Here is a 19,439-nt window from a genome sequence, read left to right as displayed (position 1 = left end):
TTCTATTCGTGTTTCTTGTCTCAATGGATCTTGATTTTTTTTTTTTTCTTCTTACTGGTGGTCAGTTGGGAACCTGACTACATTTTACTTTTTTCCATGTAATGCATTTTACAACAGTCTAAAATGAGGATAGTTGCGTGAGGTCGGTCAAAATCCATCTTAAGCCACAGACTGACCAAATGGGAATATCAGAGACATACTGTTAGGCTTGCCATGATGTTTTTTGTGGCTATCTTTGACCACTATTTTAAGACATTTAAATAAATAGTTTTCTGTTGAAAACATTTATATACTGGTAATGTTCTTAAGTACAAATACTCTTTGGCAAGGAACTAAATCTTTCTTCCATAATATAAATACATTGCAAGAGTTGGAAAGGTGCTCTGCATTGCTTGTTGTCTGCAATTTCCTAATAACATCTAACAATTTTAAGAAGGAACTACATAATTTTATACTCTGTAAGGGGAATTTTACAGTGATGAGACTTTAGTCCTTGGTGCTGTGATTGTTGTTGCAATCCTTGAAGCTGTGGCTTTCCAGATTCATTTCTTTTGAAGAACTGCTTCATTTAGAAACAAATAAATATTCATTTGTTACACCTTTTGTTGTATGAAATTATACTCGGTGGCATGCCTGCCTGTAGATAAAAAAAACATTTCGCTGTGCCTGCTACGCAATGATCTTCTGTACACATCGTTACTACCATTGCTTGGAATACATTTATTACTGTAATCAGAAAAAAAAACATTGTTCTACCCAGGAACCTTATCAGTTTACATATCAGTTAATGGCCGTTACAAGTTCCCAGAGCCAAAATGATTTCTTGAAATTGTTTATTTTACCAAAAAAAAGAAAAACAAAGCAGTACATTAAATGTTATATCATATCATATCATATCATATCATATCATATAAACTCCATTTGTTTTAAACATAAAAAAAATATAAAAAGCATTTGAGTTTAAGAAGCTGTGGTCGGCCTTAAAAAAGTCAGTGTAATCATTTCTCTTTATGATTATTGAAAAATCAGTTTATTACCAAACCCTTTCCACCCTGCCACATTGTAATCTCTGGAAATATAATACAGTAAGCATGTTGTTGTGTTGTGCTCTGTACTGAAAAATTTGTAATTAGATTTTATTTGGAAGAACAAAACTGATGTGCTTCTGTGCCCAGTTTGAAACAAAACAGTGCAGACAATTAGGTATATGCTGTGACCTGTAAGAGAAACCACAGGGGTTTGATAATTATTCAGACCTCTTGCCCGCAGCCACGTCTGGTCATGTTTTGACAGAAATTCCAAAGTTGTTGAAAGATGAACAATGAGCAATTTTTTTTCCTCTTGTGTGTGTGTCTTCAATACGTTTCTCTTCTCTTGTCACCACAGTCTTACGCAAATACGTTGAAACATTACAATGACTGCTGCAGTGAAAGCAAACCTTTTTTTCTGACAACTTGTCAACAGTTGATGCTTTCACACTTGTGAATGTTTTCTTTTTCTTCTTCAGGTTGACTCAAGATTATATTTAGTTACTGCTCAGTTTGGCGGTGTATGCTTAGACCTTTTTAAATACCTTCAAGCATAGACTTTGTGCGGTATTGTAGCTTTCTTCCCCAAACTTTTGAATTTGGATTTCTTTCCAGTTATTTGCTGAAGTTAATTTCCTAAAATGCAAGCTCTTCAGTGGATCCTTCAGTGGATCAGTGGATCCTTGTAATCACCAACAAGCTGTTTCAAATTTTTAGTAAGATATTGCAAGTTGTCTAAAGTTTCTAGGGTTAAGCTAAACTAAACTACCTCTACCTGCTATGTAATGGGATGAAAAAAGGGTCTTTGACTATGTGCAGTTGTGATTCGTCACTTTGGGTCCCGCCAAGCAAACACAGCACAAAACAGATCATTTGAGAAAAGGAAAAAAACTGTATTTTATTTGTTTCACAAATATTAAAATTTATATTTTGCAGGGCTCCCAATGTGCAACAGTCTTTGACCTGTCTTTGACCTCGCTTTGGTGATCATTACTTGTTTGTGATGAGCACATACGGACTGCACTAGAAATGATGTGAATTATTTTATGCAAAAATTACTTCTAGACTATTTTCATTTAATGGGAGGCTTCACTTATTGTGACCAAACTGTATAATAGCCATAAGATCAGTAATTAAGTGTTTGAACAAGTAGATACAAGTGATAATGTTATACGTCACCAACATATTTTTCTAACAATTACAGAAAACTACAAGGGTTATAAAAGGGAAAGTTTAAAGTTCTTTTAGGCTAATGGCATAGTATGTGACAGATTGTCTAGCCTGTAGCTCTCCTTTAATATTTGTCAGAACCTTGGAAATCCATTTAGTGTTGTTACTGAGCTTCAGGCAGTTTTGTTGCTGTAGGTCTATAGCAACACGCTTTCTTTTAGTTGGTCAGTTTACTCCTGCAAAACCCTTCTGCACAATTCACAACACTTTAGGGAACAGCAGTTTGCACTCCTCTAGTTGCATAAAGAAAATGCAGCATGCTCTCTCACACCAAGCAATTTAATGGGACTCATGGCTCTATTAGCCAGCCTTTTGTTGGTGCATAGTACTTTCACATCCTTAGTCAGTGTATGTTTTCTGTTGCAAGACTGAGATGTTAACAGGTAAAGTTTGTGTTTTACTCTAGGTTTTAACCTTTGTAAGAACTCCCACATCGCATTGTTCTGAGTAGGTGACAAGACAACACTGTTATTGTTCCTTAGAACATAGACTAAAGGAGTCAACCTGATCCTCTCCAAACTGACACGCAGGTACATTCATTACTACTCGAGCAGGATCCAAGCATTTGAACACGATACAATCAGAGGAGCTGCAGAAGACAAGACTGAGAAGATAATGATCCACCACACCTTCCTGTTTTTATTTCACTTCCCAAACACCCACATACACTGTGTACCCCTTTGCTAATATGAACTGTCATATCCGGAGTACTAAGACATGTCCTGATTTTGCACGACTCAGTGCGCGCATGCTTTATCATTGCATCCATATTTATACATGTGCAATTTAATACACATGTACTTTTGCTTGTATTGTTGCTATGTATTTTAAACAATACTGATTATGGTAATTATTGTAAAACATGTACAGTGATGAACAAAAAATCAAAGTTGTCAAAGTTGGTAAAGGTGGAGCTGATTTTATCCACTTGTGCTGAAAGGTGGTTAAACAATAATTTTACACTGGAATTTATTAGTTTTATATGTTTTAAAATTAAACACATATTTACACCTCAAAATTAAAGCCAGCAGGTTGCGTTAATGTTGTGGCTAATTGGTGTTTTTAATGCAGTATAAACACTTTTACTTTACTAAAAAAATGATAACCCATTAAACCTACTAAAACCTTACTATAAAACAAACAAAATGGTATTATTTAATCCTTCAGCATGCCTTTTAGTTACATACATCTACTTGGGGGCACTAAGTCAGTTTTAGAACCATGTGAAGAGTTTACCTGTAACGTAAGTGTTTCTTAAAGCTGTCAGGATCGCCATCCTCAAGCATAACATCATGTGTCACCATATATTTGGTTGTTGACAGATGACTCCGTCTGGGACATTTCTGCAGTAAACATGTCTGGAGACACTTTCCACTAGTAAAGAATTTATTTCTGCTGTGGCAGCAAAACTTGTAACATGAACTAGCAGATAACTCCTCTAAGTTCCGGGACACTTTTAGGCTAACTCTTCTATACCCGCTTTAGGTAAACATGTTGAAACTTTCTATTCTATCAGTATTGCTACAAATAATATACTGTATTTTACAACAGACCAGTATAGTAAGCTCACTGTGTAGCACACAGCTACAGTACTTTCTGTTTTTAAACAGAGCATACAAGTTTTCCAACTCTTTCAAATTTAAATTCCATCAAGAAAACTTTTTTCATATTTTGGCCAAAGCCTGTAGATTACAATAATTGTTCAAAACAGAAATCTAACAATTAAAACTAAAAATGTTGAAGTCACACATTTAAAAAGTAAATGTAAACCTTCATCTCCAACAATCTAAATGCTTTGGGTTAAAACCAGGGCGATGGTAGCTGCTGGGTCCTGCAGAGGCCAAACAGAGCCCCCACAGATAGCTCCGCTGTGCCACAGTGGTGTGTTTACATTCTAATCTGTGTGATGGTACTTCTTGATAAGCCCGTGGGCAATTCTGCAGCATCAGGAGAAAAAGAAATAGAGTGGGGCTCACTGCCAGCAACAGCAGTGGTAGGCACCTTTCAGCAGTAAAGGACAAACAGGCTAATGGGTGCTCAGTCTCACACCTTGACGCAGCCACAGCATGTTTTTTTTTCTCGCTGAGCATTGGGAGATGTCAAGGCAGAATCAACCTACTGGAAAAACAGAAAATGTGTTTCTCCAAAACCAAGACTCTTACTGATTCTGGCATCTCTGGCTTTGTACCAGTAGTAATACATGTTGGATTGTGTGTGTGTGTTTGTGTGTGTGTGTGTGTGTCTGTGTGTGTGTGTGTGTGTATGTATGGGCACATGCATGCACCTTTTGAAGTATACACCAATATATTCTGCTTTTGGCTTACTCCCATCAGCTTGTTAAAGGAGGTTAAACACAAAGACCCATCAGATTCTAACCAGCAGAACATGTCAGCAAAATATACTAAGAGGTCAAAGAAACATTCACTGGAACAAGAAAGTAATTACATTTTCTGAAACTGCAAAGGAGGACTGAATTACTTGTAGTCTGGCCCGTCAGGCAAATGTAGAAAATCAAAGGATGTTTTAATTATAAAAACACGAAAAAACATTTATACATGCACAAACATTATCTATCTATCTATCTATCTATCTATCTATCTATCTATCTATCTATCTATCTATCTATCTATCTATCTATCTATCTATCTATCTATCTATCTATCTATCTATCTATCTATCTATCTATCTATCTATCTATCTATCTATCTATCTATCTATCTATCTATCTATCTATCTATCTATCTATCTATCTATCTATCTATCTATCTATCTATCTATCTATCTATCTATCTATCTATCTATCTATCTATCTATCTATCTATCTATCTATCTATCTATCTATCTATCTAACTAATCATATTGGTGTTTTATTTGTTTGTTTCAGGAAATAAGATATTGTTTTTCAATAAAAGCCTGGCCAAACATTGTATTTTCCTGTGCCAGTGTGCACTCATTGTTTTCCTGATATAGACAGAGGATTATGTTCCATGTTGCCAAGTTTCAATTTATAATTAATTCAGGTTTTTACAGTCTCTAATTTTCTGTAACTTAATCCAAAATATAGTGCTTGAACTGACGTTTTAATTTTCACCCCTTCAGAGATAATGTATGCATGTTTATGAATTTATGCGTGTTTAATTTCTTTCTCATATATATACTTGGCATAATGATACAAACAAAAAAGACAATGCCTGACTAATTGCCAGAACATTGGAGCTCACCATAAGTCCTGTGCATATAGTGTGATGTGAGTGGCAGAGAGGGATAGTTGAGTTAATGTCCAGCTGTCAGCAACTCATGCAAGTGGATTATTGAGGCTTGGCTAGATGACAGTTGCAGTCCATTTTTGTCAAAGTTATGATTGCTGTGGCTGTTTATAAAGTGTCTGCAAGACAGTAGATCTAGTTGGGATGCATGAGAAAAAGTAGAGTAGATAGGCCTGTCTCCCTCTGAGCTCTTGGTGAATTACATGGTCTGTGATTATCTTTCTCTTGTGAGTTTTGGACGGGATAAAACTTTTGAGGTCCCCATGTCAAAACTGTTGTTTTATTTTCCCAGTCTTCACTCTGATGCAGTAGCTATATTCATTCTCATTCCAACTAATGGTAGTTGTCATATTTTTAAGCTGGCATCATGTTGTCAGATAATGATTTTGCTTATTAAATAGGGAATCAGTGCTTCAGTCAAATTGCTTGTCTTTCTGCATCAGAAATGTATATTTCCTGGTGTCTAACAATGGGACAGGTAAAAGTTTTACAGCTGCTATAATGTAATATCGTATATGAAGGTAGCAGTGGTGACAGAGCTGCCTGTTGATGCTTACAAAGTAAGTTCATGTCCACACTTTATGACGAAAGGCTGAAGATGCCTCATCCATCGATCTGTTCTCTCACCAGACCTGATCATGGCCGTAATAGCAATAGAAAGCTACTCCTAAGCTGCACCTGTAGAAAACAAGCATTCCTTATTTCAGAACCTTTATCCATCTCCTCCTACATATACCAAACAGTCCATATTACAGAGAGACTCCTCCCTCAAGTATGTCTGCAGTCTTCCAGTATGAATGCCTCCCAGTTGTTCATCCCTCAAAATGATTAAACTAAATTTTGTGTCCAGTCTCCATAATCTTTGTTACTATCAAATTTAAATGTGTGTTGACATTCTCAGTCATCAAGGTTATGTTCTGTCCCAGAGGAGTTGTAGCAACTGGAGTTGCTTGAAGCACTTGAAGATGTTTCATCACCTCTAACTGAGTTGTTTGCGAGTGTCAAGCTTTTACACTTGGTGAAATCTTTAAGTTATTAACACCTCGGCCGCACGTGGGTTGTTGTTCCACTTTGCCATCATACTACTTAACAGCAACTTCGGAGACATAGACATCTGCATTCAGTATACTTTCAACAGAGAGGACTGTAGATGCTGGTGATTTCTAATCTCGTGACACTATCAGTACAACTTCTAAATGTGCCAGCTATGCTGGAATGTCAAACGACTTCTCCTGCACTCTGTGTACTCAGATATACATTACACAAGGGTGCTTGACTAGCAGATTCTAGTAAGCAAATAATAAACTAATGGTGAACAAGGTAAACATTAACCCAGATAAACATCTTTAGCATTTGCATTGTGAGCATATTAGCATGCTGGCAGTGACATGTAGCACCACTGTACATCCCCACAGAGCTGCCCAAATGACTGTGGACTTTAGGTCTTATTTAAACACAAACATTGTAAGTCCCTAATTTTCCTATGCGACATGCTTTGTTTACTATGTGTAGACATTGTAGGAATAGCTATAAAAATTATTAAACATTCAAAAACTGTAATCAAAAACAATAATCACTACAATCCAGGGTTTTACTCAATCGTTCAGTAACAGCATTTTGCCTGATAATGGATTGCAGTTCAGGGCTGAGATCTTCCTGAGAGATATGAAGACCCTGTGAGTCATATCTGGTAGAACCTCATAACAAGGAGGCACTGTACTGCAGGAGCTCTCAGAAAAGGGGATGCAGGTTTATATGTTCCAGTGGTATATCCCAGAATTGTCATCATGTCACAATGATGTAATACTGTAAAACACTGATAATGTTCCTCACAATGCAGAAGTAAAGCCGGGGAAGATCAGTGTGGTAAATATGTGTTAAATATTTAAGCTGTGTTAGGGCAAGAAGTAAAAAGGTTAAAATTATAACCATTTGTATTTTCAATTAAGATATTGATTTTTTTTTCTCTCTTCCTACCTATTAAAAACTAAAGACAATTAAACAGAAGCACTATAAAGTTTAGTGGTAAATTATTTTGCAGGATCACCCACTTTGGTCTTTAAATCACTTTTTCAGAAAACAATTATATAAAGCAAATGTATTTTGAGTCATTATTATATATGGAAATGTATTTTTCTGGAGATGGTTGTTTGTCATCTCGATTTAAGTAGGTTGGTGTTGTATGTTAATATATGTTAGTGCTGTGTTTTAAAGATCATGTCTGCTCCCGTCAAGTGGCCAAATAATCAGCTATTGCCTGTTTAAAGTGGTACAGGTCATGGCTGACATTTGAGACCTAAGTTGAAATTTCTGTGCTGTTCTTCTGATTAATCAGTATTATATTTTTTCACAGCATTCTATATCTGCTTTTTTGAATGTTGTCACACTGTGCGTTATAATGTGAGATTAAAATCTAAATGTGTTCAGATGTATCAATAGGCCTCTACTATATACTGTGGTTTCTCTTGAGCTGTGGATACACAGAAGTCTATTCACCCACCTGAATTACTCATTGAAATGAAGAGTGGCGCGTTGTCAATACCCTCCCACTGTTTTCTTTGGACTTGAATTCATCCCTCAATTTCTTTATTGTGCTCTCCTAACATCTGGGATCAGCTCACTAACAGCCGGAATGAAAGCCTGAATGATATTTTCTAGTCCTTTTGGCCATCTCTCCTCCCCTGTTGTCATATACAAAGGGATGTGAGCAGGAAAGTGTAGGAACAATATTTTTCTGATATTCTGGTTTTGGGGATATGAGGTTGTGACTCGGCTGAATGAAACACTCATCGCTCCAGATTTATGGGCCAGAGATGGCTTCGTCACAGCGCCTCAGCGGCTGACTGCCGATGTGTCGTGCTAGACGACAGTAGGAGAAGATGCAGGAGACTAAAATGTGCTTTTAGTTAATGGGGTACACACTGCTCACACAGCCGCAGAAAGTTCTGTTGCAAACAAGGATACACGATTTTGGCTCAGAGGCTTGCTTTTGATGATGTTGAAAGATGTTTGCGCTCCCTTGTTGGCAATTGGCTGGAAACATGCTGATGAGCGAGTGGAGGCCTTTTCATCTGTATGCTATAACCATTACCTGAAATGGCTGGTTGTAAATCAAAATTTGAGCAGTTGTTGCTATGTTTGTCCATCCAAAGGATGGAAAGACATTAGGGTAATGAAAAATGTGTAGTGTGATTTTTAAACAAGTATTTTGATGTGTTTTTATTAATAATTTAAAGTTTATTGTATAATGAGTTATTGACTGGAACCAACCAAGCTCCAAAACGGGCTTTTATAATTTTCTAATGAAATTCCATTTATATTTATTGGTTTAGAGTAGTAGATACAGTAGATGAAGTAGTAGAGTCGATTTTCCCTTAATTGATTAATTTCCTGTAAAAACCTGTTGCTTTTCCACCTTATGCTCTCATGCAATGAAAACCTTCAATCTTTTGCAGGGAAAATGTCAAATATCCGTGCAGTCAGGAAGAGGCAACAGCTGAATAACTTGGTTGCCATGGTTACACGGCTAGCCAGGCCAGGATACACGGTTGTGGATTTCTGCAGTGGAACGGTAAGTGTGCTCATCCATCAGCTTTGCATGTGTATTGATTGCTGCACCTGACCGTGGCTACATTTGACTACTTCAGCAGCCTGTTCAAAGGAACTCGTGCTCATATTCTGATTTTTTTTTCTTTTAAATGCATTTCGTTGTTAACCAGTACATTCAGGCAGGCTGGTGATTATTCTCATGAAAATGCAGGCTAAGAGCAGCGGAGCTGCATGGCTATAGGGTCAATATTTGGTTGGAAAGGGCAGCACTAATCATAACCCTCTTGATGGCCTTTTAGTTTTTTTTACCTAATGCTGTCTTTCAGGGTCACGTAGGAATTGTTGTGGCTCACACGCTCCCAGATTGCCAGGTAATGTGTGTATTTGCACAAATGAGTCTGTTTTTTTTTTGTATGTTTTAGCATTCATAGAACCTGTGATAGACATTTATCATCTTTTAAGAAGATAAGAAAGGTAAGCCAACAGATATACCTGTGGATGTAAACTTAATGTGCATGTTTTATCATATTTTTCTGTTTATTACAAAAGTATAGCCATCCTGTAAATTAATGTTCTATAACAAGGAACACATGTAATTAAAGTCTGTTTGTTTTCCTGCGTACATGTTCGTGTTGTAATACATTTAAACTCGATTATTTCTGATCTAACGAGTAGCATCTACATGCAGCTGTGTTAGTTATTTTGTTTTTATTCAAGGTAATTCTGATAGAGAACAAAGAAGAGTCCTTGGTCAGAGCACAGATTCGAAGTGCTGAGCTGGGTCTGACAAACATTGGCTTCATTCAGGCCAATTTGGATTACTTCATCGGACCCTTTCACATTGGGGTGAGCATATAAAACAAAGAAATGTGCCTATGCAGCAATTTGGTTTTCTTTTTTATGATCCACTAATTGCAAACAAATAGAAAGTAAAGCTTCCTTCACAGTTTGACTCTATTTATACTCTGTACTGATTGAATTTATTTTTCTTAGATTTGCATTTTGTTAAAACTGTAATCAGTATGTGATTTTTTTAATTTCCACATCTTTGAGCAAATTAGATTACTTTAATTCCTTGCCCACTTCCCCACTAACAAAAAATGGAAACAGAAATTGGAATAAGCAGTGTCATGGCAAATTTCTTTTGTACCTGAATGTATTGAGAATCAGGTTATTCCCCCTGCCATGTTATCGTGCTCCAACATTTATATCAACTTTTCCCTGCTATGCAACAAATTATTTTACTGCATTAAAATGTGCAACAACCCTATTATCTGAGTAATTAACCAACCCCATATAGCTGTAACTGTGAGAACAGTTACAGCTATCCGTCATTTGACTTTTACAGCGTGTCTGGCTTTGTGAATTTTAATACTGTGCACATATACATTGACCTTTTTTTTTACTTTGAGGTGTGATATGACCTTTTGGTCTAGAAGAAAAATATTAATAATTCAACTAATAACCTAGTGCATGTAATTTCAGATGATGGATTGAATCTGAGAAGTAAACACATTTGCTTAAGGCTTGCGTAAACATTGTGTGACTTCCTGCTCTGCAATCACAACTTTACTGCAAGGTGTCTGAACATTGTATTTTTAGTTTTTAAATATTTATATATTTCACTGAAGCACAACCACACATCACATGAAGAGACTTGTCATTCCCTCATCTGTTTCCAGAATCTGAAAATGCCAACGTGTAATTATTTTTGTCAGGGCAGCTAAGAAGCCTTTTCATTTCCTGAAGTGGAGCTTTTAATCAGAACCCTTTTAGTGCTCCATGCTGCGCTCCCCTTTCTGATTATTGCAAAGCCAAAAGGTAGTTGAAGGGCAAAGATAATGTCAGGGTTAAAGGATGTCTTAAATTAGCCATATTAATGGGTAGCTTTTCTTTGTTTGCTTTTGTTTACCATTAAAGTCTGTTATCCAAAGATGCTTTTGCTTTGATTTTGCTATGATGTTAGAGGTTATGGTCTTATTAAAAGCTCAGGAGTCATATTTGGAAAGAAAAGTCATCTTTGAAAAGCATTTGTAATAAAAGTAAAAATGACTGCCAGCCATTTCAAGTTTTATGCAGGCAACTTGCCATGTCACCCTTTTACTTCTTCATTCATCATACATTTTCACGCCTACATATCTGCCAAGACTGCAGTTCTGCCTCTTTGTATTAAAAAGCTAAAGGATCTGACTTAGAAAAGGGGCTTTAATTCTGCAGTTACTTGCAACAACAGAATAAATATTTTACTAACTCTCAAGCTCTGCTTAATAGGGGTAAAACAAGCAAAGATTTAACACTGAGTGGCTCTTTAGTTGCAGGCTGAACCCCTCACAGGTCCAATTTAAAACACCCACTGTCATCTACAGAGCTCTTCTCTGATGGTTACTATCCATTTAGAGCAAATATGTCCTTAACTGCAGTTATTTATGTACTTGAATCTGGCAGAGTCACGCAAAAAAAGGATCTTTGAGATTAAACAACAAATTACCTTGTGCAGTCTCTAAATTCCTGTTCCTATTCAACCATTTTTGCTCTTCTCAACTTTGTCCTTCTTAATATGTATCAGGTAATGTTTTCCCCCAAACATTTTGGGGAGATCCAGCTTCTCACCGTACATCATAGCCCAGTTTTGGGAAAGCCAGCTGTTCTAGTAGCTTTACTGTAACTTTCTCTGGGACAAATAGGAGTCTATATGTACCTGATGTAATTAGAAAATGCTATTGTTCCAGCATTGTCACTCCACTGAGACCTGTTCTACTTGGAAAAAAACAAACAATACAAATTATTCTTGTCTACAATATGTGGGTGTTTTTTTTTTTGTAACCTAGTCAGAAAGTTTATGCACATATGCGGATTTTATTCCCATGAATGTTAAGGTTTATGTATGAGAAAGGTGCTTGAGTTTGTCATTTTCTGCTCTGTGTGAGATTCATACCTCCACGTTTATGCAACCTCAGCTGTTGCTTTGGCAAACTTCTTCCTGCATGACACAGATAATTCTACCTGAAGGAGCCACCCATCACGCTGACTTTCATCCTGTTATGTATTATACATGGTCCCATTTTTAGTGATGTTCATTTAATCAGGCTAATTACGTGGCGGTGTTGCTATTCTGAGTCTATGTCTGCTGTTCCTCTCCACAGTTACATGACACAGGTGTTAGACGGGAAACAGAAATTGCCTCTATATACATTACATTTTATTTTTAGCCTTTATATCATTGAACCAATAGACCTCAGAGGCAGGAAATGCGTTGGAGCTTAAAGTTATTTGGATTTTATTAGATCCAGGTCCTGCCTGAAGATCTGATTGTTTAAAATTGATTCTTTCAGTTGAGTTTTTTAATGTTTGTGTGAAGAAAAGTATTTGTTGTTATGGCTTTAAGCGTTATGTAAAATTGAAATTGATCAACTCTAATAAGGCTTCATCAGGAGGAATTCCAGTGCTAATGCAGTTTAAGGACTTGGATCTTTTTTAACACTGAAAGATTTAATCTGTTGCAGTATCACATCCACTTGTAGGAGTAAACCAACCTTTTTATTGACTTAAATCACAGTTATGTAAATATTATTTATGCACACATTTATTAGAACTGCTCTTTGTCAGGTTCTACTGACAAAGTTTTAGATAACAATACATATGTTTATTTTACTGACAGGTAATATTTAGTGCAACAAACTGAAAAGAACAGTCACAAAAGTGAACGTCTACAGTTCAACTCAGTAAAGACAGCCAGAAAAGCCTTTTAAAAGCATTGCATCACTCACTTTTGCACTGCAAAGCTAGCAACACACTGCTGCAAAAGGGTGTTGATCAAGTAGAGTATTATTATTGCAGAACTTGTTCTGTCTCATGTCTAAGTAGGATGGGGTACGAATGTAATTACTTCAATTACAATGAATAATGAAGCCTCAATATGTCTGTGATGTGACTATTGAGAGAAAGATACGAACAGCTATTTTACTCCTTAACAGACAAAGAACATGTATAATGTAAATGTCCCCTAGTTCTTTGTGTAGTTGTTATATATTAATTTGTAATATCTTATTCTAGTAAAATATTTAGATAGAGATTTTTTTGTCTCTGAGAAGGTGTTAAATGTGCCTTGCATACATTTTCACCTTTACATTTTTATGCATTTTATTTGTTACACACAAACCATATTAAGTTGGAGTAAAGCATTAATTATGTAGTGCTTTAAACAGAATAAATTGTACTTAACTGTGAAAAACACTTTTTTTATATCAGGAATTAGAAATGCATAATTAGTTATCAAAATATCAGAATGTGTTTTAATTTACTTCATTGCTGTTGGTTGAGTGGCTTTGTGTTTGCGTTAAATCAGTGCTAAAGGTTATAAAATGTAATTAGGATTTACCACGGCATGACTAATGTACAACATTAAGTAGCTGGGTAAGAGTGATGGTGTTACTTTGCTAAGTAGTTCTGCTTTAGATGTGGGGGGGTGCAACATCATACAATCTTTGATTGTGTCTCCTCCTCCCAATCAGCACTCTGAAATGTGCTGACGGAGGAACATAAGAATATTTCCCCTCTACTGTGAAGTACCGCAGGATAGAAAATAGTGTCAAATAGAATCAAGGCCATACGGGTAATTGATGGTAATTCCCTAATTTTCAGTCTATGGTTATTGTTTCAGGAGGCAGAGTCTCCTTGCATAACTTAATATTTAAATCAATGCAAATGTTTTTGAAAAAGTATAAATTATTCTTTGCAGATTAACATTTAGAGCAAACACACGGTGCTTCTGTGAAAATGGAAAAACTCATTTTCAAGAACAACATGTGAAATTACATGTAAAATAATTCACCTTTGGTTTCTTGTGTAGTTGTGAGATAAATATTTGCTACGACCGTGCGGCCTCCATGGAGAGCTTATGAACATCTGAGAAATGTACCCAGACATGTCGGTGACTTTACGAGTGGGTTTGACCATGTTTAGAGTTTGTGTGTTTAATCTTTGGAGCTGTGGCCAACATTGGCTCAGCCCTGTTCTGACTGATGCTGAACTTCTGCTGTGTGGCACTTCTGCCAAGGCAACATACAGCAGATTCAGACTCTCAGACGCCAAGTGACAACTTCTTGGAAAACAACAATAGAACTTCTAGGTGGCAGCTTGAGTTGGATTGGGTTAATTTCAGTGAGCCTGGGTTGCTATTGTCACATTAGACCGTTGATAATGCATTTTATTTGCACCATTAACAGAGAATCTATTTAGCTAATGTACGCTTGAGAGGAAATCATCATTTTTCCACTGTACTTTGGGTATGAAACTCATTTTCTTTGAGGACTCATAATGTATTTTTGCAGATGGACTAGGCGAGAGATAGCTTGAATAGAGACAGGGTATAATATGGGGTCTTTTAGTCCTTTTTTGCTATCTAATATATAACCACCCCATGACTAATTCATAGCCTGGTCTTCATCACCACACACAGTTTACCCACTCAATAGGAATCCTGATGCATTCGTGCCTTTGCTCCGAAAGCCCTAATACATTTTGTTTGCTCTAACTCCCCAAGTCTGCACCTTTGAGAGCACAGTTATATTTAATAACAGCAGCCATTATGAAATAATCAATGGGATTAAGTACGTGCTCTCAAGTGCTGTCACTTTGGTCTTGCCACTAGACTAAGAAGATTTTTAAGAAAGATTGGATTTTTATTGGTTAAAGTAACAAGTTTATCTGTTTTACTTCAGGTTGCCCTTCATGCATGTGGCATTGCAACAGACATGGTGATGGAGCATTGCATCCTGGCACAAGCTGCGTTTGTCGTCAGTCCTTGTTGTTATGGCTTCATTCAGAATGCTGTCAAGTTCACGTTTCCCAAAAGGTGTGTACCTGCTTGCTGTTCAACTCCTGATAATGATGTTTCTGACCTTGCTGTTTTTCTTGTTAGACCCCTGCTTGTATCTGTGCTTCTCTGCTCTCCCATTTCATGATTTTTTATGTTTCTCTTTAGTGCTCTCACTCAATCATTTTCACATTTATCTTCACACTCTCTCTGGCAAATATAAACAATCAAATGTACATCTTTTGTCACTGCTTTTTGTTCTCCTTCTGTCTTTTATCAACACTGACTGTATAAGGCAGCAGTGTCACATCACCTTAACAACAGGGTCCGTTCACCCTTTCAATCTCTGACACAGCAACAGAGCATATGGTCTGTATGTAAAGGTTGTCATGGATATTACCAAGTAACAGGAAGATCTGAAGGTACAGATAATAAGAACTGCTGTATTTTTGGTATTACATTATCACACATTGTGTTACAGAAAATCGAACACTTAATTTTTTGTCTTCGTGGTGCCGTAACCTAAATTGTGAAGCTATTTGATTAGCGGTGGAAGAACATAACAACAGCAGAGAAGGAAATGTAGGAGCAAAGGCTGTACTTTGCTACTGTTGATCTCGTTGCTATAGCAGCACTCTATTGACTAATGGTACTGTGATAGCTAAAGAATCAACCTTTGCAGAATTTAGACTACAAAACAATGCTGTTGGGTAGGATTGCTGTTGTAGCAACTACGAGACTGATCACTGTGACTGATATATTAAAATGTTTTTTTAAATAATGGTCTAATTATGCATTTAATTTGACCAAGTTGGGCTGTGGGTAGCATTCACCCATTCACCCATTTTTCCTCATGAAGTTGTTCATTTTTTTATTATTATTGTTGTAACCATGTCCAGTGACATAAAGTAAGAAGAAAAAAATAAACTGTCAGGAAATGTTGAGCAGATTGATGTAATGTACCTAAGTGAATTTGTTAAAAGTTTTCTGTCCAGATTCACAGCCCAGCTAAAGCTTAGTCACCTCTGGCACTCTGTGCTCATTCCCCGCTGCCCTCATCACTCCGGCTGATATTCCATCCCAGTTTACCCTGCAATTTTCCCTGTTGGTTTTTGGACATCTTTCCCTTTTTTTTTTTTTTTTATTTGGTAGGGGTTGCAATTGTGGTCACACACTGCCAGTGTGAAAGCAAGTGTTACTGTCTACTAAAATAAAAAAACCATTAGTGAAAATAGTCATCATGTAAGGAATTTCTAGTTGTTGGTTTCACTAAACTTGCAAATGATAATAGATAGATGTTTTTAACTATAAGCAATACTATAACCTGCCAGTTTTAATGTAGCAAACAGTAGCACCACATCACAGTCAGTAGCAAATAGGAGTTGTCATAACCAAGTGGAGAATAGTTTACGGCAATGGCGAGTGATGTTCTGTTTCCACGTGTCACATGCTGGTCAAAGAGCAGTGAAATACCACTAGTTAAGTGGCAAAACAGGTGCGTAAAACTTGGCTTCATGTGTCATGACTTGTTTTAAAACATGTCTATTAGAGTTTATTTTTTATAACACGGTAAAATGTGTTTTTTCGTCTTACTAATTGTGTCTAATTAGCATGCTGCTGTATTTACAGATATTATATAGAATATAGATTAAAAACATTATATAGCATGATCCACAATTCAGATAAACATTCAGACATGAGTGGCACATCATTGGTGTTATGTCAGTGGACAGCTGCCAGTGAGAACTTTTTTTTATTCACAATAAACAAATTTTCACTACAACTAGTAATGCAGTTTGGAGCGTTTGTTGCTTTGTTACTGGGACCTTGTTATGCCTACTGCACACACTGATATACAGCAATAGTTACTATTCTTCAGGTGTTACGATAATGTTTGTTATTTCAGGCTTCCCTGATAACATTTAAGTTATGAATATTTTCCATTGTGTCCATTGTATTTCTTGCCCTAAAATTGTGCCTTTGGCAGAACCCTTAGTGTACTGTATAAATATTTAGGAGTTATCACATACTTCGTTTTTGCTAGCTTGACACTTATTCCCTCCCGACTCCTTATAAAATATTCAAAAATGACAAAAAAAAAGAAGAAGAAGCTGTGTTTCTGCAGGGTAGTTTGTGAGAGAGGCCTACACACCTGACTCTGTCAGTCTTCATCCTGCTACTTTTAGTGTTTTCCCCCCCAGGTCATGTTCCAGGTACTGATGTGGATGTTCTGCAGGTGTAGACATTCCAGGAAGTTCACAGATTTTTATGAGCTGTGAAACTAAACCGCCCATTTCATTAAGACCCAAACAGGTCAAGTTAAACTTCTCTCCGTGTGACTTGGCTGCTCACTAACCCCTGACCCCCTTCATGTTGACTTTTAATTATCTTCATCAAGGGTTTGACCATGTTTAGCATTCAAAAACAAACTGACTTTTTATTTGCCTTAGATTTAGTTATATATTCCTAATTTGTTTATGATGTGATGTTATCTAACAATAAAATGTATGCCCTCAGGCCTTTTTAAGTAAACATGAGATACTGAGAGACAGAAAGTGTTTGCTTTCCTTAGAAGTTTCAAACTTTATTTATTTATTAATTGACATTAAATGATTGTAAATGTAATTTGGTTTATTTGACTAAACAAAGTTGAAACTCAAAGTAAAAACAGATCTAGAAAGTAATATAAATAGTTTTAAAATATAAAACAGAACATTTTTAGATGTTCACTCCTTTAAAGCAACCCACCTGCAGACATTTGGTTTGAGAAATCACAATTGGTTAAATAGAGATAAACTGAGTGCAGTAAATGTGTGAAGGATTGTAGTATAAATACACCTGTACATGCAAGATTCAGTTACTGGTTAATCAATAGTCAGACCAAAATGTACCCAACGAAGACAGAAGAACAACCTAATTAACTCTTTGAAAGGATAATTGAAAAGCAGAAGTCAAAGGATGGCTACAACACTTACAAGTGACTGAATATCTCCTCAGTACATTTAAATACATATTTAATAAATGAAAGCAGAGGCACATACTGCCTACAGCAGGCTATGCTCAAAATAACTTTGCAAAAAGGAAACTAGCGAAAGAGGCCACCAAGACACCTGTGACCCTAATGAAGGAGTTACAAGCTTCAGCAGCTGAGATGGGAGAGACTGTACACAACACGTGTTGCCTGTGTTCTTTATCAGTCATGGCGTCCTGTCTGATGGCCACAAAGCTCAACTCCTCAGATCAAAGAACCTTCCTACTCGTGCCTTCTGGCAAAGTCTAGCTAAAATTTAAGATATTAAATTACATCTACCACAATTCAGCTTGAAATTTATAAATAAATAAATAAAATGTAAAAACCTCCAAAAGGGACAACAAATTTTTAGAGGCACTGTAAATGTAGTAAATACATTTTACTGTCATGTCTTCTGTGCTGCTCTTTTAAGATGGAAATATCTTTCTTTTAATAATTGTCTTTTCTTTTTTACAGCAAAAGGTTTCGAGAGACTTTGACTTACAAGGTATGATTTAAAATGATTAATGATAAGAGATTGAATCCCTATATTACATTTATTAATAATTTGCACTGAGACAAAATATCAGGTAAATAGATACTCAGCAAGTAAATTGTAAACTGCTTGGTAGAAAACACATGTAGTGTATAAACAGCAAGTAACTATAGGATCACAGTTGTTACCAACTTAATGGTTTCATATTTTCTCTTCTACTCTTCTCATCCTAAACTATTCGAACTGCATCAACAAGTTGCAGAGTGACAGTAACTGGTTCTAAGTATTGATTAAAATCCAATTTGTTGGCGCTGGTTATTTAGTGATGCCTTTTAAAGTTTTTATCCATCAAAATTTCAAAGCCATAAAAACTATTTGATACACCTTTATTTTGCTTAGTCTCAGGAGGATTTGTATTATAACCGTTTCTTTTTTGTTTGATTGTTTTTTTGTCTTTTATAAGACAATAAAATAAAATAAATGGTATCAATGGGCTCGTCACTGCCTTGGGAAACAAAGATTCCCCAGACAGTTACAAGAGGGAGGCTCACACCCTCCAGTCTCTCAATCCCTTATCTCTCAGCACAGACACAGCACTGTACTCTGGGAGGGCCCATCCTATGATGATGTATGGGACCTGTCAGTGCCCCAGGGGATAATCTGTGCAAAAGTTGCTGCAGGTCCTAACCATAGCAACCTCAAGAGTTGACATGTCACAACATTGGACCACCTCTAATTTCTTTTCCTTTGTGCACTAGAAGAAACACCTTGAGAGGCACAAATTATTTATAAGACATTGAGCAATTACACTGTTCTGTGATAGTGAGCTGATTTTTTATTTATTTTTTCCTGCTGTTTGTCCAAAAGCCCAGTGAGCAAATTGCCATGTTTTCTATCTGGAGACCAAAAAGGTAAACACGTAAGCAACTAATAGGCGAAGTCTATATTCTGTTTAAACCTGCAGACACATTATCTGCCCGTCTACTCCTGTAGATTTGTTTTTAACAGCCATGTTTGGTATTTGCCATTCGTATGGGCTGAGTGC

General features: G+C 36.5%; 1 protein-coding gene across 2 annotated transcripts in view; it reads left to right on the top strand.

The window, feature by feature from the left end:
- gstcd (glutathione S-transferase, C-terminal domain containing) overlaps positions 1-19,439 on the top strand; it is a 48,280-nt gene that overhangs the window by 21,079 nt on the left and 7,762 nt on the right. The window contains exons 5-9 of one of the 2 annotated variants that reach the window (XM_067496792.1): positions 8,980-9,095; positions 9,400-9,444; positions 9,791-9,919; positions 14,794-14,927; positions 18,376-18,406. In XM_067496792.1, coding sequence (XP_067352893.1) covers positions 8,980-9,095; positions 9,400-9,444; positions 9,791-9,919; positions 14,794-14,927; positions 18,376-18,406 — 455 coding nt within the window. The remainder of the gene's footprint in view (positions 1-8,979; positions 9,096-9,399; positions 9,445-9,790; positions 9,920-14,793; positions 14,928-18,375; positions 18,407-19,439) is intronic. The other variant, XM_067496793.1, reaches the window with a different exon arrangement.

This window comes from Channa argus, chromosome 3 (assembly GCF_033026475.1).
Source record: "Channa argus isolate prfri chromosome 3, Channa argus male v1.0, whole genome shotgun sequence".
NCBI lineage: Eukaryota > Metazoa > Chordata > Actinopteri > Anabantiformes > Channidae > Channa > Channa argus.
This window is presented reverse-complemented; position numbering and strand designations above follow the sequence as displayed.